The 22278-nt window shown below is 36.1% G+C and overlaps 1 protein-coding gene across 2 annotated transcripts in view; it reads left to right on the forward strand.

Annotated features, from left to right (window-relative positions):
- The first annotated feature begins 549 nt into the window (after positions 1–549).
- The window catches only part of ero1b (endoplasmic reticulum oxidoreductase 1 beta), a 52351-nt gene continuing 30622 nt past the window's right edge, over positions 550–22278 (forward strand). The window contains exons 1-8 of one of the 2 annotated variants that reach the window (XM_041250813.1): positions 550–1008; positions 7327–7446; positions 9462–9545; positions 10882–10923; positions 14405–14487; positions 20266–20339; positions 20678–20798; positions 21386–21432. In XM_041250813.1, the coding sequence (XP_041106747.1) occupies positions 850–1008; positions 7327–7446; positions 9462–9545; positions 10882–10923; positions 14405–14487; positions 20266–20339; positions 20678–20798; positions 21386–21432 (730 nt within the window). In that variant the 5' untranslated portion in view covers positions 550–849. The remainder of the gene's footprint in view (positions 1009–7326; positions 7447–9461; positions 9546–10881; positions 10924–14404; positions 14488–20265; positions 20340–20677; positions 20799–21385; positions 21433–22278) is intronic. The other variant, XM_041250812.1, reaches the window with a different exon arrangement.

The raw sequence follows: 22278 nt of genomic DNA on the forward strand, positions 1-22278 counted from the left end.
TAACAGTGCTGAGTATGTGTGTAGATAAGTGGGGGAAAAAAATCCTCATTTAAATGCATGAAACTCTAAAGCACTGACACAACAAAATGTGAATAAAGTTCAAGGGGGTGTAGACTATATTATTAATAGTATTTATTTCCATATATTAGTATGTGCGGTAGAATGTTTTGCTTATTTGCATTTTATTCATATAATTATCAATTAATGAATATATCTATTTTTGTTAATGTCATTGTTTTTTGTGTGGCCACACATCCTGTTTTCTTTCCTTCCGGTATTAGAAATGTAGTGATTGAAAATGGGTTCTGATGCCACCTTTGAGTGTACAAATGCAGTGGAACCGCAACTCGTTTTTCCACCGATACCGAATGTCTCGTCTGTGTTTTGGCAGTCCAGGAAAGAAGGGCCGTCCCGACATTTACACATAGAAAAAAAAAAAAAAATTCTGCACAGTTTCCAAATGTTGGCAAGTATGTTACTGTACTTTATAAAACGTATTTCAAAAAAACTATTCTTCCTTTCACCTCCAGGGGCAGTAGTACTGTTTATTCTTCAACACTGGCTGATCACTCTACTCTCGGGGTTACAGCACATCACTCTGCTGTGAGCTGATTAAACAATATATCACGTTTGATTATTCTTTGTTAGGAAAATTAGTAGCAGGGTGGTAGTATTTCTAACGTTATTTCTGATTGAAACTCGACGTGTTGTCTAAGTATTCTTTTAATTATTAATGGTTTCGTATCATTTCTGCTCGCTGTAGTTTCCAGTGGCTCTACGTTTGTTTATGGTTTCGATTGTGAATGCTACGAGAAAGCCTTCTGTTGTTGTTTTACTTTCTGATCCGTGATGATAAATATTACATTACGGTGTAGAGGGCTGGCTCTTGTTGTGTTCTTGCTGGGTAGTGATTTTGTTTTGGGATGGTTGAACAACATTAAATCCGGCAGCACACAGCAAAGCCAACGGTCTATAACCTCCAGTTCAGATCAGAGTTGCTTCTGTCACGTAAGTATATTTATGCCATTTCCTTTTAAACACAAGTTTGACATTTATTTGTTACAGTGTTATTGTAATTGAGCATTCAACTTTTCCCAATAATTCCTTGTTATAATGTAAATAATACTGAGTATTTAACTCTTCTAGCAATTTCCTCTGGCACATTATGTTGACGTCATCAATGCATCTCCTTAAAGTGACAGTGTCTGTTTTTGCTGCTATAGCAAGGCTTTCCGCAAAACAGTTTTTTTTAAATTTGAATCTTTAGTTTTTTCTTACAAAATAAGAATATTTTACACAGTGTTAGTTAATGTTTGTTGAACACATATTATTTTTTTATAAAGACGTAAAAACGGTAAGCCATTTTAAATATAAAAATATTCATGTGGTATGGCTCACCCAAAATGTGGTTGTCGGTAAAAATAGTAAAGTACATGCATTAAATAAAATCGGAATTTTTTGCATTATATATATATATATATTAATGTCAGTCTACACACTGTGTCCTATATTATTTGCACAAAAAGCTGACTTGCTGTTCTGGCACTGCACTAAACAGATTCTTGTACTGTAAATCTTTACTGCTGCTATATCCTCACGTTCATTCCCTGGCATATATTATACAATGCCCTGCCATATTCAAATGAGCAGTGTTGAAACAGAGCTGACATTTATTACACCGAACTGTGACGCAACATAACCACAAAGCTGAGCAAAAACAAATCTGGTAACTTGGCATTTTGGGCCTGAACCCATGCAAGCATGGAATCGGTGAGATTCTCTATACACTGGTCCAGATTTTGCCACAGTTCGATAAGTTTTGACCGCAGTTCTTTCACGTTGGCAGGTAGTGGTTTTTCATAATTGTTTATCAAGCTGTTCCCAGACATGTTCAGCAGGGTTCATGTTGGGACTGAGGAGTCCAGGAATGAAGTTGCAGCCCATGTTGTCTCTTTCAGGTAGTGGTGATTCTGGACATTCAGTATGTGGTGCTGTCTTCCTGCAGCTGGTGCAATGTAAACTGCAAAACCCCTTTTCTGCGGTACAATGGAATGAGATGGTTCTGAAGGGTAGCAATATAACGTGACGAATTGAGACATCTTTGCACTGAACCAAATCGCACTCCAGACCATGACATTGCAGCTACAGTGTTTTACTGTTGCTTTTAAGCAATCGTTCTGCAAATTAATCTCCAGGCCTCCTCTATACCCAAATGCGCCTATTTGAATGGAGTTGTTGGAACTGGAATCCATCTGAGATCAGAACAGTCCTCCAAAACTGTAGAGGTCTGTCTGACATCTACCAGGCCCAGTGCTTTCTGTGCTGTACGTTGGCATGAGTGAGCATGGGTTTCTGTCAGGCCACTCGCCCGCTGCCCATGCTATCAGTCCCCATTATGCTTTATGTTGGTCATGGAGCTAGCAATGTTCACAAGGCTTTATCAGAATGGACCTGGCAAACAAGTGCCCGTTGTGCACAGTTTGTGCCGGTCGATGGGCAGCGGTCACAATCTCCTGACGATACGTCACAATAATGTTATGCAAACGCCCATTTGACAGTCCAAGGTCTTTGGCAATCTGCCTCGCCTTTTACCAACAGTCAGAATGCCCAGTTACATGACCTTGTGAAAAAGGTGCCGTGTCACATGCACCTACTCTCTCAGGCATATTGTATACTCCTTCAGAGCGCCACAGTGCAGACGGCTGATATTTATACCACAGGTGTGGGTATTTCAGATGATGCCACTATTTTTGGGAGTGCTGATTTTAATATTACAGGGCACTGGATGATAAAAACATATACTGTATAATTTCAGACAGCTGTTTTTTTGTCAATACATATTTAGATTTGTGTCTTAGATACAAGTATGCAAACCGTTGAGGCATTAATTTGCAAATCACACTAAACTGGGGGAGTTACGTTAAGATATACTTGCTACATGTATTTGGCTTTATATATATATATTCACACACAAGTACAAATTGAATGGACCTCATGTCCATTTATGGTATGTGGACAGGTTAAAACGTAAATGTCTTTAGCATAGAATGAAACACAGGTACTGCAAGTATTTTACAGACGATGTACAGATAGTAGAATGACGTGGAAGCTGAGTAAGAGTAGTTAGTGCATGGAACAGTTAAGTGGTAGCCATCAAAATCCAATCATCATATTCAATTCGATTGGGCTGCAAGGGACAACCTTCAGTGGAATAGACATATAACTTATGAATGCGTAATTGTGTACAAAAATGAAGCCACAGTGCTGATGGCTGAATTATCGTTCCTTTGTGCACAATGCTGTTACTGCTCTCCAAGGCCACTGAGGAATAGCATGTTCTTAATGTACGAATGCACAACATGAAGAAGGTATTGTAAGGAACCTGACATTTGAGGGCAAGTTTAAGTCTCTGTTACATATACACAGTATTCAACAATCATTTATTCTGTCAATTCAAGTAAATTGTTATTTGCAGCATATTGTCATTATTAACATGTTTTGCAGCTTTAGTCAGATTTTTGTAGGGTATGTATTTTTATTGGAGCTTCCTGAAGCAATGATTTTTTTTGTTAGTTTTCGGCAATATTACATTGATGATAATAATGATACTAACAAAATGGCATATTTTTTCTATCAATTAATAACCTCATTTTATCCAAAGATAGACACAAACCCCTGCTCAGTTGTGCGTAAGATCAGCCTTGCACAGAGCAATTCAGAGACATGTTTCAATTAACCTTAAAGCTTGAGGATTGCACTGAGGGAAATACATTCATGCCATTAATGAAATAAATTTGGAACACTGCTTTTTTTATTTTTTTTTATTTTAACACATAATATACATAATCAAACATATTCTGATCTAACCCTGTGGATTGTACACTTTATTATAACCTAGCTGCATTATAAAACAAAACAAAAATTAAACAGTGGGATTTGGGTGTTATTTTTTTCACTGAACATTGAACTACTGAAACTTGTACAGAACAACAATAGTGTTTCGGTATAAAAGATCGAGTCTTCATACTTAGTCTTCAGCTGCGTATCTATACAACACATTGCCAGATGTGACTGATCTTCTTGCATTGCATTTTTGTATAATTCTGACAAACTGTTTCAAATACAAATTGTTAACCTACACATTAATGTGGTCTGGGCTTATGAGGGCCCTCCTACGTGTGTACAGTGGTTTTCTGTTATTAGGCGGAGATGGGATTGTGTTTACTAATGTACTGAAATGAATTAATAGTTTAGAGATGAGTTCCATAATAGAGTAATTACTTTTTTTTTTTTTTTTTTTTTTAAAGGATCTTAATCATACGTGGTGGTTTTGAGTTGTTTAAAACAACGGTTTTCTTTTTTGTTATTGAATTAAACGGTAATAAAATGTGTGTAATTGTGTTTGTTTTAGATATATTTTGTTATATTTCTAACCAGGGCTCTGTTTTTTCCAGGCCTCTCTGTAAGTAGATTCCTTGTAATGTTAAGTAATTTCGGTAGTGATTACGATGTCATTGTTTATTTACAACAATATCACTGTTCTTTAGTTAGGTTTTAGCTGCCTCTTTTGGTCATAGTACCGTGTCAAATTTGCGACTTTTTTGGGGGAAGGGGCTATATTTATTGTTTTTTCAATGAAATACAAAACGATTTTGGTCTCCAACTTTAACTGTTCATGTTGAAAGTTTGGGCACAGACCACTTGTGATTTTAGACCGCGTGGTTTACTCTGATTGGGTCCCTCGAGAGCCTCTATACAGTAGCCTCTGGAATTTGTAGTCCCGCTCTGCACGGTTGTTGGGTTCTTTAACTGGATTTTGAGCGGAAAAAAACTACAAGTATAAGACAGCAGGTGCTGGCCAGTTTGCTTCCATACAACTTTTATTTGGGGGCGGGGTCGTTGGAAAATAAGTGGGCTGGAAGTGACAGCTAAGCTGGAGTTGCTGCAGCAACACTGGAAGCTAATTGACTGGTTAGCTGTCACCGTGAATCACAGTAATCTTTGGCAGAAGGATAGCAAGGTGTGTGTTCGTACTGGAATTATAAGTTTAGAAACTGACATCGGGAACATAAACGTGTCCCGTCTCCCAGAAACAGCAATTTACAGCATGAGCAGACAGCACTGTGTAGTTCTAGGACTGCTGTCATCGCTATTTTTACGCATATTTCCCTGGGATACCAGAACTGAGGTCAGTGTTGATATCACCCACTTAATGTGTATTTTATTTTATATATATATATATATATATATATATATATATATATATATATATATATATATATATATATATATATATATATATATATATATGGATATATATATACCTGTGTAGACTGGTAACAGTATTTTTTTGCACTCATACAGCCTAACAAAATGGAAAAGTGGAACTCGTGTTATCAAACTTTTGAATTCTGTAGGTACAGTACGTGTCTGTGTGCTGTATCTAGTGCTCTTTTTTCTGTCACTAATTACGGTGCCATTGACAGCATTTTAAAGGGTATGAAACTGGCGTGCTTTCAAGTTGTGTTTTTAATGTTAGGTTAATGGAACAAATAACTGTACAAATACAGTTAATGACAAATACTGTGAACTTATAGTAGTTTCAATTAACACTTTATAATGTACAATTCCTTTATATGTTAAAGTAGTATTAATTTATGTTTATTAAACATTACTGTCTGTAGAGTAAAAGCAAGCTGTGTTATTCTTTAACAGATGGTGCAAAAAAAAAAAAAAGAAACAATATGGAACAAAATATCCCTCAGTTATATATTTTTAAAGGACAATAATAACTGTATCAGCTGCAACTAACCAAATTGATTAGCTCATGCTTTCACTTATTAATGTGTGAGACAAAGCTCCACATTCAATTAAGACTGAATGCAAGGTCCTACAGTAGCTCCTTGTGTTGAGCAATCATTAGTCATGTATTTGTGTATGTATAACTGTTCTGTGGCATATGTCACTATTACAATTAGTTTAGCGTGGGTGGCCTCTTCTGGTCTGGCTCATGTTATTTTTCTGTTCTTTTACTATAATCCTTTTCAATTCCACCCTAAAATACAATCCCAATTCATTGGTGCCTGTCGTAGGTCATTCATTTTTTTAATTATTTTGTATTGACAGTAGTGCAGTTTTACATTATTGAAATTTAAACGTCACCCACATTGAAATGATGTCATTCGCCGACTAGAAATGGTATTAATCTTCAAGATTAATGTTTAAGAAGCAAAGCATAAATGTAAAAAAAGTATTGCGTTTTCTCCTGCTGTATTTTTTATTACACATATCATTTTACTAGCAAGACCTGATTTTTTCTTGAAGGGCTTTAACTATGTACTGTAACTATGTAAAAACTAAAATTATACAGCTTGGGGCATCGCATTTTTAGAATTCAACTATGGTGAAGAGCAGTGACAGCAAACTTATACCACAGTTATTAAACCATATGCAAATATAATACAAGTAATAACTACCCCACATTTGCAAATCATATGCATACAGTATTTAGTATGTGTGTCTTAAACTAATTGTATTGTTCTCAGAGCCAAACAGCAGCTGTTTGTATGAGTAGTATTTTAGTGTTCCAGCAGTTTAAAATACCAAACCAATTTGAATTAATCGATGCGCAATCTGTGCCCTACATTTTGTAAAGCATGTAAGGTTTATATACATAGGAATACGTTCCGTGTAATGCTTATCATTCAGTGTTTTCTGACATCGAAAATATGTTTATATGGATATTTTGGTGAAAATCACTAGCTTGGTTTTTGTTGTTTTGGGAAGAAAAAAAACAGACCTATTTACATTTTTTCAATTTCAGGAAATGCTCTAGAAATTGAATTGATAAGCGTTACATGGACCGAAGAACCATGGTGATGTTTCCTGTAACAGAAACAGAATTCTTCTCTGAGGTTTAGTAAGCATTCATGTAGTAAGGACGTGTTTACAGTAACTTGCACTAACAGAAATGACTCTTGCACGTCCATCAAATGTGTTCTGAATGCCTCTAGTGTAGATAAGTCATTTACAATACCTTTTTTGTAACCCACAATTATTCTTCAGTCAAGTTCTTTTTTTCTTGTTTTTTTTTTTTTTTTTTTTTTGCATTGAGATAAAATGTTCATGTGCAATGCTTAATATTTTGTTCAGCATACATTTTTTTAAATGTTTTATTTTACAGAGATGATGTATGTATTCTTTTCAAGTAGTGAAAATATAACTGAATTGTACGACCCAAGTCCATTTCAGCAAACCAAAGTGGTTGCTTTTAATCATGCATGCCTTGGTAGCGGTAAATGCTAATTAAGACCTTGTGTTTTATAGTTGACAGGTGTCTTAGATGACTGTTTCTGTGACATAGAAAGCATTGATGTCTTCAACAACTTCAAGATCTATCCCAAAATTCAGAAACTAATAGAGAGAGACTTCTTCAGATACTATAAAGTAAGTTCCATAACACCTGGATCTTAAATAAATACATACTGAACCATTCCTGGCACAGTTTTACAAAGCCTGTACAAGTTCATGTAATTGTTAATAATTGCCATTAATTCCTAAATAAGAAAATTCTGATCATAGAATAAAGGAGTAGCATATTGGTTTGTTTGCCATCAACATGCTAAATTGTATGTCAGTTTACAGAAAACTGTTTTTTAGGGTAAGAAGATTATAGGGAGTATCCGTCTATTATAATCGCAAATATTCCCTCATACATCAGGAATTACCAGACTACAGACTGGATTACAGTACAAGTATAAACAGGGGTGGTGTACACAAATATATTCTGGATATCAAACCCATCTAAACTACTGTGATCTCCCTTACTTTAATCCTTACATTTTCTATGGGGTGACAAAAATAGTTGTAATGCTGTGATGCTGTCTTAACATCATTCACACAATTATTAGTTAGTTTCATTTAGAAATTTGCACAGTAATGCTCCATGAGAAATACCTAATGGCAACTGATTCAGGAGCTCTGTACATAAAAAGGAAATGTCAATTAAAAGCTAGAGATTCTCCTGAACCTCTAGTAAAATTCATTAACTTCAAATATTGACTAAAAGTAAATTGGACTATCACCATTTCTATATCTGTAAAGCAGAGAACCAGAATGAAAACAAGCAATGCTAGCAGACCCATCTTTGTAAGATCAAGAAATGGTGAACAGCAGAAGCAAACCCACGCAGTCTATTCACTACATTGTCCAAGCAGTAGAATTTATTCATATGCTTGTTAATCCATCTTCATAGTCAATAATTTATACATGTTAGGATCAAACAAGAACAAACAATCAGTTTATTGCACATCATGAAAAGTGTCCCCTGCCAAGAATGTGGTTTTTATATTTTATTTTTTAAACCAAAATTTATTTGGAATGTATGTTTGTGATATTTTTGTATTTTAAAGCCTCTACATAAATTAAAAATGACAGAAATATGTGTCTTTAGCTATTACTTAGTTCAAATCTGTTACCAAAATAATAAGTAAATAGACTCCATCTTGTGTACTAATGTGGCTGTATAATATCTGCATATGGTTACCATATATTACTCCATTGCTTTTAATTGCCAGTAAATCATCAAATTACAATATGGAAATCATTTTTATTATACTGTAAATCTACAACAGAATGATCCTTTACATCCCTGACTGACAAGACTGTACTAATTCTGTCTGTGCAGGGGGAACTTTCATCAAATAATAAAAAACTCATAGTCTTTTCAATTTATTTCATTAACTGCTGCAGCTAGTGGTAGACATTAATTAATTCAGAAATATTAGTCAACACACAAGAGTAAGACTTGGAAAGTGCTGGGACTAAAACAGGAGTTGCCGGTCTGGACCTTACTGGGGTTTGTCGTTGGCCACGCTGTCAGGGTTAAAGAACAGGACCGAACTACTGTAATCTGACTGACTTTTGATGTAGAGCTAGTGAAAGACTCCAGAATGCTTCCTTGGGAGATGTGTTACAGCTGCCCTCTAGGGAATGGAAATAGAAAATAAAAAAAATACCAACTGTGCAGCCAGGCTTCTATCTGCAGTAGTTGAGTTTCATGGGTTTGAAATTTTTAATTGGAGAAAGTGCTATGTGTCCTTCACACAGCTTTTAGTCTGACAGCTGAGTCCAGGTGGTTTGCAAGATTTGCGGCCACATATATCCATGAAACTTCAAAAAAGGTAAGCTAATGAGCACTGGTACACCGTTTTTTTTTTTTTTTTTTTTTTCTCTCCATAAAAATGAGAGTGGCCATTACCATTTTTCATTTGCAGATTTTTGCTTTGTCATATATACTGCAGTTCTGAAAGTAAAACACATAGGGGTATATTTTAATATAGTGAACTGCAGCAGAGCTACATGCTCTTTTAAAACTGTATTAGTGCTGTTCCTATGGTGCATTGCCCCAGTAAAGATTTTTCATGTCGGATAATGATGCTGCATTTTTTATTTTTTTGCAGGTAAACCTGAAGAGACCATGTCCCTTCTGGCCAGATGATGGACATTGCTCCATCAAGGACTGTCAAGTGGAACCTTGCCCAGAGGTATGGACATGGCTTCCTTTGTATCGCTTTACTCTGTAGCTGTCAGTGAGACGAGGAATTTTCCAGATACTTCAGTCTGAAATTCAAATTACGTTCCAGCTTGTTATGTCCAGATCAAAGACAATCATGTCTGCTTCTGCTGAATAAAAAAAAAAAAAAATCAGCTCGCGAAGGAACTATCAAAATCAAGTATAAATTCGCATTCCGCTGTACCCACCTACTGTACTTTGGACAATTTAGTTGTCCTTTGAGCATGCTTTTATTGGCATGGTCTGGGACTACTTATTCCTTTGAATCTAAAGTCCTTGCGCATACACATCTGTGCATTATAAGTGATCATGGGTGTCCTGAAATTGCTTTTACCAGGATGGACGATGAGGTGTATTTCAAAATGCAACTACTTGCATCACAGTGACAAAGTTATTTTGTGAGTATTTAAATGAACTAGCACATATCCCATGGCCCGTACATGAGGAATCAAATGAACTGTCAAAGTAAATCAATGCCCAAGAGAGCCACCATCCCTGGCACAATAAACGATTAAATAGGCTGTAGTTCCCTAAACACTCTTGATTTGTGTTTTACTTGCTTGCAAGCTTATTCAGTTATGTAAATGTGCTTTTAACATTGCACCATAGGTCCAGACACCAGTCAGTGAAGAACTGTTGACTTTGATGAACGTTTACACTGGTAAAAGCAATGTAGTTCCACATTCAAAATGTAGAAGACACTTTTGGTTTCTAAACAAACAAAATCCCTAACTGTAACGGCAGACTAAGTCTTTTTAAGCAAGGTACGGTTTTAGTATGTTCAGCATGCACTTAAGAAAAGTGTTTTTTGCAACTTGTTGTCCAAGTTTGGCAAAGCAGTTTGTGCATGTAAGTGGTGTATGTTTGGGCCTTGTTTTACCCATTGAAACTCAAGTTATAGCTCACTGCAGATGAAAGTTTTATTGTTGCCTGCTGTTAGCCTGCGGTTAGCTGCTAACCTGATTTACTTTGGAAAGTAGCTATTTAATTTTAATTTTGCTGTCCGCTGAGAGGGCATTGGAAGCTAACCTGAGAAATGAAAGCGTATCAAGAGTGGAGCAGTGCTTCTCAGATGCATTTATAGTTAATCCTGCCACATTTACTTTTTTATATGAAATAAACCATTACCTAACATTGGAAATAACATCCACATAAATTAACAGGGCAGAATTAAAAATGAACGACTTCAGAACTCCGAGGAAGTGCAGGAGATATGCAGGTGTTATTCCCTTGATATTTAGCTGGATTTCATTATGAATTTGCAGCCATTCTTTGAAAGTGTTACCTTCCACCTCTTTTGTTTACAGAGTAAAGTTCCAATGGGGATTAAAGCTGGCAACTACAATAAAGTAAGTGTTTGGTTTTACTTTGAACAGCTGTTACTGCTTTTCTGTTAAAAGACTTGAATCGTAAGCATCTACGTCTAATGTATTCTTATTCAGATTAATTAACTTGCAGTGTTTAAGGAAACAGTGTGGCCCAGTGGTCAGAGTCCAGGGCTTGTAACCAGAAGGTTACAAAGCAGTTGTAAAAAGGAGGTGTAACCTTTATTGTTTCATTAACTAAATTTAAGACACCTATTAGGAGGGTAAAAAAAAGGACATTTAAAGTACTACTGATATAATCCACATCCGCTCATGTCTTTCTTTGCTTCACAAGCTCTTAAATAACTGTAGTGCAAGCCAAGTAAACAATTTTATCAGTGTGTGATGAAAAGGCAAGAACTGTATGTTAACAAGTTTCACTTTACTATCAATTTCTTTTACTGGTCTATACTGGGCTCGTTTTTTTTTTTTTTTTTTTTTTTTTTTTTTAATATCAACTCTGCCAGCCCCCTAAAGTTCTCGTTTAGTATGCTGGTTTATTATAGACTGTTACTCGGTTCGTCCATCATAAGTTGATGTCGATGAAGACCATAACACATTTTCATTAAGATGCCTCAGGAGTACGGTGAGTGTGCAGATGGCTGATGAGGCCAATCTGAGCCCGGAACACACTATGGCACACTTGACAGGATATGTTGGAGTGCTCCCAGAGGAAGTGTTGTAGGTTTTTGCCTTGCGCTGCTGTCTCATGGCATTGCTGACCCTTTTGCATTCTGCAATGGTTACACCATCCCTTATGAGGTTAGGCCAGGTGAGATGCTCTAGAGCAAGACCTTCCTAAGACTTCAGCTCTGTCTTGAAGCTCTGAGGGACATCTTCAGGGTGTCCTTGAAGCGTTTTTTTTGCCCACCTTGCGATCACTTCCCATCCTTCAGTTCACTGAAGAAGATTTGCTTTGGGAGGCGAGAGAGTCGGGCATCCTGGTAACATGGCCAGCCCATCTGAGTTGTGCTTTCATAAGTAATGAGCGAATGCTCAGCATATCAGCACGTTTAAGGACTACTGTGTCAGGGATTTTGTCCTGCCACGGGATCCTCAGAAGCTTTCTCAGACAGTTCAGATGGTAGTGGTTTAGTTTTCTGGCATGGCGTTGGTACACTGTCCAGGTTTCACAGCCATCAGTGAGGGTTGGTAGAATGATTGCCTTGTAAACCTTGAGTTTAGTTTCCAATTAGAAGCCTCTCCTATCCCACACTGTATCACGTAGACGGCCAAAGGTTGCACTTGCCTTGGCAATCCTGTTGTTGACTGTCAGACTGGCAAGACTGTTACTGTAATACATGTGACTCTATGGTAAGGTCTTTACTCTTGAATTCAGTCAATATACCGATTTTAGAATGCAGCAAGAAAGTAATCAGACAAACAAAACTAATTTCAATTCATGCCCAGTAAATGAAGCTATCGTAACAAACATCAACTGACCTGCTCACAGGCGCATCTAATTTTAAGGCAGCTTCCAGATATTTTCCCTCAGTATCCATTTAGCTCATTTTGCAGCTTCACCCAGTTTATTGCTTGTTTCACTGTGGTTTTGGATCTCAACTGACATTTTATGTTCTTTCAATACTTTTGAATTAGGCTGTTTTAGTTAGTCTAGCATTACTATTTAATTTAATAGCTCCTCAGAGTAATTTTACATTTAACAGATGAAACAGACTCGAACTTTTTTTTTCATCAACTAACCTAAAAAGAAAACAGCCGTAGTCATATGAACACCCAGACTATGAAACTGCTACTGAGGACTGTCACCGTTTTTTACACAGTCGTTTATTTATGTTACCTTATTAAAGTTATTAAGGGATGTTAAATTGAACTGTTTATGTGCAGCAAAGTGTGCAATGAGCTCCTGAAAATAGCTTAAGGCTGCTACACACCAGGTGCAATGTGATTTTTCAACAGGCAAAAAGATACTTTCACAGCGACTTGATTTGAAAACTGCCAGATATATAAAACTATTAAACATTGCTATTGACAAAACTATGATCAAGAATGGTACATATTTGTCCAGTCCAAAAGGATAGGAAACCAGAAGCCTGATACTGCCCCCAAAGGAGAGACGGACACAGAAGAGCCTGGGCACCACAACACCCATTGTGCTAGTAGCTTTAATGAGCTTTAATTTCATTTGATAAAGATCATGCATACACAAGGTTCAGAGAATCATTTTTACATGTGCCCTCTTCCTGTTAAAATCATAAATTATTTGAATAATTATGTTTCGACCTCTAAAAAGGCTTAGTTTGCACAACAATTATTTCAGATTAATAGAAAGTCAACATTTTATATTGGATACATGTGATCTCGTTGGGTTAGCAGATTTGTATTTGTTCCTAGACAGTTGAATTAATATACATTGCCATTTTGCAATTTAAATACATTGCGTTGTTATTTAGTATATAAAAATAAAGATTATATTATTATTATGACCTGTATAAGTGAAAGAAAAAACAGGACAGGCTAGATCCAAGCATAGTATCTAAAGCACTAAAGGAGTCTAAATGTTCATTTATATATTTTTTGCAGTTATTATTTTGTCTATGTCCATTTAGATTTTTTTTAATGTATAATATAAGATTTGAATGTATGCAATAGAAAAAAAAGTTAAAATGCTATAATGAATTATCTGCAAAAACCTCTATTACTGCAAATGATAGCCTTTGTTTGCCTTATTCAGACTTTTAATAATAACAAAATCAGTGCATATTCATAGCCTCCTGCAGTTTAGTGCAGTTGAAGCTTCTTTCGCAATGTTATCTTCTTTCTCCATACTTTACAATTGTATGTACTCTACAATATCACGAACACCTATTTGACAATCCAGTTAACAATCCTGTTAACATCCCCAACAATATTCTCCCTGCATTGAAACCTGCTTTCCATGTGACGTTACCACATTGCCATGCTCCTTTTTCTGCCCACAGTAGAAGCAGGGTATATTATGCATATTAAAAACAGTAGTTTGGTTTATAGAGATAACAATTTGTAGGAAACACCTTTTTTAGAACTACAGTATGCAAATATTTTGAACATTTGATAGTTAAACCCTCATGGCATTTTGAATGGTTTATTATTGGAACTTCACCAGTTTACACGGTCTGAGTCAGATCGGAGTCACAGCTTGAGTCCAACATCTTTATAAAGAGTGTCAGAATCTGGCAATTTTTTCTATCCATATGTTCAATGTCATTTCTACATGTATCTAAAGAAATGATGTTGAGGGATGTTAAAAACATTCATTAACACAAGGTATTGAGAGTTTGGGAATATGTGGATGTACATATATCCCTGTTCATGTGCTCAGCCAGCGACATATACATCTTCTTGAGGATGTGTGGATTATGGTGTCACTGGTCCTTTAAATGTTGTTTCATAACAGTATGTTTATTTTGTACATTAACTTAACACCTTAAAGCCTGAATGTCATTCAAACTTCCATATTTTGCAGTATTCACAGGATACAAATACTGTAAAACAAACTGAGGATTGTGTGCAGGCTAATCAACTTGGAGCTATAAATAGCACTTTAAGGTAAGAATTCAGTTTCAGAAACTCATCACGTTGAAATATGTACTGCATATAGCGTTTTATTGTAATAAAAGTGGTCTCTTAAATGTGTTTTATTCATTTTATAAGGGTTATACATACTTTGTCGTTTTCTTAAGCAGATTGCGGAAAAAAAACATTCCTATATACTTTTATCTATTATGGTTTTTAGTAGCTTACATAGTGTTGACCTATGTTTTTACGCTGAAACTCATATTTCAGCAGAAGGCTGGGTTTTCTTATGTTAAGTATGGTACTGACTGGCCTTTGAAGATCACCTTACGCTTGTATCTAGCTTAATTATACTATGCCATAACTTTAATTAGTGATATTTTGTACCAGATGTTCTGTAAATTGATCTCCCAAAGTAAAATCAGGTGACATTCAACCAAAGTTGTAAATTGTTACAACTTATACACATCCATTATTTGGTAGTACAAAATACACTACAGAATATATAAGCAGAAATACACGAGAAGGTGTGGGTTTTACCACTGCAACCCATGTTTCAGTGGGACTATACATTTCTTTTTCTCAGTCTGGTAAACTGGATTTGTTTTCAGAGTTCTTGTTTAATTTGTTATGTTTGATTTAGGTTCTACATACAGCCGTTGTGGCACTAATGAACAGCTATGTCAATATTTGAACTGCAAATTTTCAGTACTTACTTTGACAGACTGTGGAGAAGAGCCAACATTTACTTTTATTTTACGAGTACACTATGCATAGATAATGACTATGCGTGCCCCTGGAAAGTACAGCCATGTGTTTCTTCAGTTATTTGAGGTGGAAGGGACAGGTTCTGAATTATTTGGTTGGCATTTATCTTCACAAGATTATGAGTACAAATAGTAAATTACAGAACTTTTCCTGCAGGTTAGGTTTTTTTTTTGTTTTGTTTTTTAAGGAAGTATTGAAAACAATTAATTTTATAAACAGCATCTTATGAAATTAGTCATTTAGAGCAGGGGTTTTCAACCAGGGGTGCGCATACCCCTGGGGGTCGTGGGTATGCAGGATGATGAAATGCAAAAATGAAAGTGAAAGAAAATAATGATATTGAATAAAAATTAACAGTATTATATATTATCTCTAAACCACTGTGCATAAATATTTAAGTTTTCTTTAGCAAAGGTTAGTATAATATAATTTCAAAATGATCATCCACCTGTACACACATGTGATTTCCACTCCGAAATATTACTAGGTTGAGTGAAGCAGGCGTCTGGCTTCTGCTATGGTGAGCTCTGCTCACAGCACTCTGCATTGCTCATGAACTTTGCACTTTTCAACTCGCTGTGTAATGGAATACTATTCGGTGAAGTCCAATCTTTCTGCAGTTTTTAGAAGTAAAAATTACAGTTTGATGGTTTTTGTTTTATTTATTAGTCGCGGCTGCGTTTTAGTAGCACCAATAGCATTTGGTTGAATGTGTTTTCGATGAGTACATCCAGATTATCCTGTGTATCGCTCCTCAAGGGGATACATTTCTTAATTACAAAAGAAAAATAAGCAGAAAGTGCAAAGCGACAAAGTTATACTGAGTCCCTTTGGATCATTTTTATGTTGGCTTTAAAGTTTATCATTGTTAGTTATTATAGTTTTATCTTGAGGTTAATGTTTTTGATGTTGTAAACATTTTAAATGGCACCCATAGAAAGCGAAGACGAATAATCTGAAGAGATTCCTAAATGGTGTCTTTTGATTCTGTGCATCTATAGACTTATATAAAAGTTTTAAGAGTAACTGTTAGGTATTCTGTCCTAAACCAGCGGTTTGTCAGTCCCAGACTTGTTGTGACATAAAGTAAACTTTGCTTTTTTAGTGTCTTTTATTTTATTCGAGGACAGCAGCAACTGGGCTAAATTGCTTGGCCCCTTATTCTCCATTTATGCCATAAAATGTGTTAATCAGATTATTCTACCTTTTACTGCAACTGTGGTACCATTCAGTACAGCAAAAATTGTAAAGTGGTACTTGCGGTGAAACCTCCAGACCCAGAAGGGGTACAGTTTTAAGAAAAGGTTGGAACCCACTGATTTAGAGGACAAGAAATTAACAACAGTTGTAAACATTTAGAAAACTTCAGTTACTGATGTACAGGGTGTCCACAAAGTCCTGTTACCCCCATGTTTTATTTTCTACAGTGGTCTGACCCACAACTGAAACATGTGGAAGCATGATGATAACTGTATTTAGAAGTACTTTATTGTATTCAGTACAAGTATTTCACTGTATTTAGATGCCCGGAGGATCAGTGTGAGAGCCATTTTCATGACAGGTAGTGATCTGTTGTAATGTTTCGTGAGACAGCTTCTGCAACATGGGTGGAGTGACGAGGCAAAATGTATCTCTGACAGCTTGTTTCAGTCAGACCAGCATTGTATTGCAAAATTCATCATAGGAAAGAAACATGGGGATAATAGGACTTTGTGGTCACCCTATATATAGATATACACACACACACACACACACAGTGTCTATAAAAAGTCTACACTCCCTTTCAAAATCTTCACCTTTGTTGCTTTATAGCGTGGAATTAAAATGCATTTAATTTTTTTTTTTTTTTCATTTAGCTACACATCCTATCACACAGCACAACTTCCAAGTGAAAAAAATATTCTAGAAATCTGTAGAAAATTAATTAAAAATAAAAACTGAAATCGCTTGGTTGGATTAGTATCCACCCACTTTGTAAATAGCAATCTCTAAATTAGCTCAGGTGTAACCAATCGCCTTCAAAATCACACACCAAGTGGCCGCCAACTGTGTTAAATTGTAGTGATTCACATGATTTCAGGATAAATACAGCAGTTCATGTAGGTTTCCTCTGCTGCGTAGTGCACTCCAAAGCAAAGACTCAACCATGAGCACCAAGGCACCTTCAAAAGAACTCCTGGACAAAGTTGTTGAAAGGCACAGATCAGGGGATGGGTATAAAAAAATATCAAAGGCCTTGAATATCCCTTGGAGCATAATCAGCACTATTCTTAAGAAGTGGAAAGTGTATGGCACCACCAAGACCCTGCCTAGATCAGGCCGTCCCTCCAAACTGGATGACTGAGCAAGGAGACGACTGATCAGAGAGGTTAACAAGAGGCCAATGGCAACTTTACAAGAGCTGCAGGCTTTTATGGCCAAGTCTGGTCAAAGTGTGCATGTGACAACAATATCCCAAGCATTCCACAAATCTGGCCTGTATGGTAGGGTGGCAAGAAGGAAGCCATTACTCAAGAAAGCCCACCTTGAATCCCGTTTGAAGTATGCAAAAAAACATTCAGGAGATTCTGTAGTCATGTGGCAAAAAGTTTTTTAGTCTGATGAAACTAAAATGGAACTTTTTGGCCTAAATGCAAATCATTATGTTTGGCACAAACCCAACACACTGCATCACCCAAAGAACACTATCCCTACTGTGAGGCATGGTGGTGGCAGCATCATGTTATGGGGATGTTTCTCATCAGCAGGGACTGGGGCACTTGTCAGTATAGAAGGAAAAATGAATGGAGCAAAGTACAGAGAAGTCCTTGAGGAAAACCTGCTGCCCTCTGCAAGAAAGCTGAAACTGGGATGGAAGTTCACCTTTCAGCATGACAACGACCCAAAGCACACAGCCAAAGCTACACTGGAGTGGCTAAGGAACAAAAAGGTAAATGTCCTTGAGTGGCCCAGTCAAAGCCCCGACCTAAATCCAATTGAAAATTTGTGGCATGACTTGAAGATTGCTGTCCATCAGCGCTCCCCAAGGAGCTTGACAGAGCTTGAAGAGTTTTGTAAAGAAGAATGGTCAAATAGTGCCAAATCTAGGTGTGCAAACTTGGTAGAGACTTATCCCAACAGACTCACAGCTGTAATTGCTGCCAGAGGTGCTTCCACCAAGTATTAACTCAGGGGGGTGGAGACGGTTATCCCGAACTCTACCTCACAGCTGTATTGTCGGCCATATGAAGGTGAGTTGGTTCCATCCAGCGCGTAAACGAAGCTTGGGAGACTTGAAGAGTTTTTTAATCATATACATGGTTTGTTTTCTGCAATTAAAAGTCTTTTTTCCCCTTAAACTGTGGAGTATTTTTTGTATGGAGACAAAAATGTTTTTTTGATATTGCATGAACTCTGAGGCACTGACACACAACAAATGGTTGAAAAACGGGTTACAAAGGGGATGTGAAACTTTGCTCTAGGGCAAACTGTATATATAGGGTAATGGGTGATATTAGACTTCCTATATAGGTATATGTATATTATATAGATATATAGTATGGTCGATATATATATTATGTAGTATATGTGTATATATATATATATATATATATAATATATATATATATTTGTGTAATAGTAGTTATATATATTGGTATCATATTAAGATAGTGTGTGTGTGTGGTATGTGTATATAGATCTATAATCATATATATATATATAGTTTATATATTATATAAAGTGATGAGCATTAATCGAACGATATGGTTATTTTCCAATAATTAAAATATAATATACGTGATCTCGTTAAAAACGAAAAATATGGTTAATTTCCAATTATTAAACACCGAAACCGACTTCAAACGATTAATAAACTGCACAATTTCAATCGATCTGTTACACTATAAAACTTCACGTTTTCTTTTTGGTCACTCATCATCAATGTTTCTAAAATACTTGTTTTGTTTCATTTTAGCAATATGCACCTATATTAATATGAAGCATAACTCAATATTTTAAAATAAAACACAGTGCATGATGGGATAGTATTGTATTAATTTCTGCTGTTCATTGCTCTGCTAGAAACTGTAACCAAACTAACTATTCTTGTGTAGACGCATTAAGCCTGACTAAACATGAAACAGTACTTCAGTGTGGACGCTTTGAGCTGGATTAATTAGAACCGTTTTGAGTACGGTTCTCTAGATTGGTTATGTAGTGTGGACAGGGCGTTTATTTAAAAATGGTTTCTGTAGTCGTATTGTTTGTATATTGGTAATGCTGCTTTAGAAGTGACTTCAGTCTATTTTTTGTAGGTTTGAAAGTGCTGTTGAAAAAAGTTGTTGATGTTCCAAAGAAAAACATTTAATCAGGAACCTTTTTGTGACTTTTTTTCCCCTAGGATATTATTAGAATAATCGTAATCAGGATTATTTACAAATGTGGAATCGATAATCTAATCTTGTAAAAGTGATAATCGCTCATCACTAATATACAGTATATGATTATATAAATAATTAGGGCTGTCACTCGATTTACAATTTTTGATCGGTTAATTTATGGGCATTAGTTGATTAATCGGTAGATTCTTCCTTGCACAAGTAACAATCTTGAGGTGGCTATCCTGCTTAGTATTTCATACACAAATCAGTTGAATCTAAAATAAATTTTAAAAGCAAAATATAATGCACATGGATGAGAATGGATTTTTTGTTTTGTTTTTCATGCACACATATATAACCCTTTTTTTTTTTTTTAACATTATATTTAGGACTTCCAGGTTTTCAGCATAAAAAAAATTATAATCCTTATTTCTGGAACATGAATAATATAAACTAATAAAAATTGGTATACATAAACAACTTGAACAGTAATGTAATATTAACAGTACTAACATTAATAAAACAAAATGTTGTAGTCGCAACTTGTGACATTTGTATTTTTCCAAGCTGCAGCCGACATTGAGGATCACAGTACTTGAAATTTTAGAATAGACAAGCTCCTATTATTGCATGCGGCTCTATATTAATGACTTGCAGTTTGTTTTACATCTTGTTCTTTTAGCAACCAAAGTAAAGAAGCTTTTGTAGACTGGGCAAGGCATGATGATGCAAAGGACCATTTTTGCGAACTCGATGGTAAGTGTTTTGATTGTTTTTTCTTATCCATTATATTTAGATATTTCTTGTTGGAATTAACCAATTTTAGCCATGCTAAAATACACAGCTCCTTATTAAAACATGAATAATTGTAATGTCCACAGTGCCCCTATTGCTTGGAGTGTGGGGTGTGTGATGTGATTAGGAGCTTGCTGGCTGCGCCACAATGACCCTTGCTGGTTAGGCCCCAGAGGAGACAAGGTGATCAGCCAGACGAGGCATCCCATTTCCTCCAGGGTTCAGTAGCTTGGCAACATCTGCTGCTTAGGTTTGTTTGGTGAACAGAAAGATTATACATTGCAATAACTCTTCCTCAGATGAGACATCACCTGATGCAGAATATGTGGACCTGCTTTTTAACCCAGAGCGCTACACTGGATACAAAGGACCTTCAGCATGGAGAGTGTGGAACAGCATCTACGAAGAAAACTGCTTCAAGTAAAATAAACTAATGAATTGGATCTTTTTAATTAATGAATTGGCCACAGGAAACATTGATACACATAAAGAATTCAAAGTAAAGGGCAGTTGGCCAAATGTATTCAATTTGCGTAATTTTTTGTGACTAGAAATTAAAAATGTTCATGTTGGTAACATTACAAATAAAATAGGCACAGTTTCAAGTCTTAAATTACCATTATGAGTCGCATGTTAATTGTTTTGGGAGTTTAATAGCCCGTGACTAGTAAGGGGGTTAGAATCTGTTAGCTGGCAACATTTGAATTCATTTGCATTGCAGTTTGGTATACGGTGATCCAAACCTGGTTAGCAGTACAGCCCTACAACTGCCCTACAGCCACAAGTATTGAGAGCATTACATACCTATGGTATCAAACTATAGATTATACTATATAATAATATACTTTTCCAGTACTGGGTGTATGGTATGTTAATTAAATCCCAACCCATATTTACTATACGTACAGCATGCATTTCTCATAATGTATTTTTTAATCCTAAAAATTAATTGGGCTGTAAATTGGCTAGTGTGTTATAGTTTAATAATGGGCTTTGTCTTGTTTCAGACCCAGATCTGTTTACCGCCCCTTAAATCCACTGGCACCAAGCAGAGGTAAATATCTAGATTATTGGCTGTATGTGTATGTCTTGGCTCCAGCTGTGGTAAGGTACAGTGTTGCATTGGTAATTGCTTTTGAATGTTGCGCCCAGAGCTGGCAGACAGTTGTGTCCCTCCTTTTCTTGCCAAATGATGTTTGTAAAGTCATAGCAATTCTGTTCATTACAGGCAATGTTTAAAAATATACAGCTTCAGGCTTTTTTTTTTTTTTTTTTTTTTTTTTTTTTTTTTTTTAACATAAGCCCCTCTCTTGTTTAAGGAAAAATACATGGTACTGTATGCAGGAGTTGATTTTAAAGAATTTTCTGAAACTCTGTGTGTGTGTGTGTGTGTGTGTGTATGAAACAAATAGCAAGGTTAGAAACTCCTGCTCGCCCAAGGCGAATTAAATCTGATGAGGACTAGTTGATATCTGTGTCTCAGTAGTCCTTTGGGCAAGTACTTAAAACAAACGTACACATATACTCTCACATTCAGTCTTGCGTTACAAAAATGCAGGGAAGTCAATTTTCTAACTGGGTGTAGCAATGGTGAATGCGCATTTACAAGTAATGCTTAGAAACAGTTACTCGGAAACGAAACCTCCCTTCAATTCCCCCGCAATGCCAACCCCACTTAAAGGTGTTTTACGTTTGTGTTCTCCCTCTGCGCAGGATGCGAAGTTTACCATTTTGAATTTACTGAAACACGTTGCATCTTTTGAAGTAAGTGTAAAGTCATTTTACAGAAATGTGGAGATTTATACTGGGTTACAACCCTGACTGAAGATGTCATTATCAAAGGGGGCCAGTTGTACTAACGAGGTCAAACGATAGGCCATGTTTTACTAAACGTTTAGTT

Source organism: Polyodon spathula, chromosome 5 (genome assembly GCF_017654505.1).
Source record: "Polyodon spathula isolate WHYD16114869_AA chromosome 5, ASM1765450v1, whole genome shotgun sequence".
NCBI classification, from domain to species: domain Eukaryota; kingdom Metazoa; phylum Chordata; class Actinopteri; order Acipenseriformes; family Polyodontidae; genus Polyodon; species Polyodon spathula.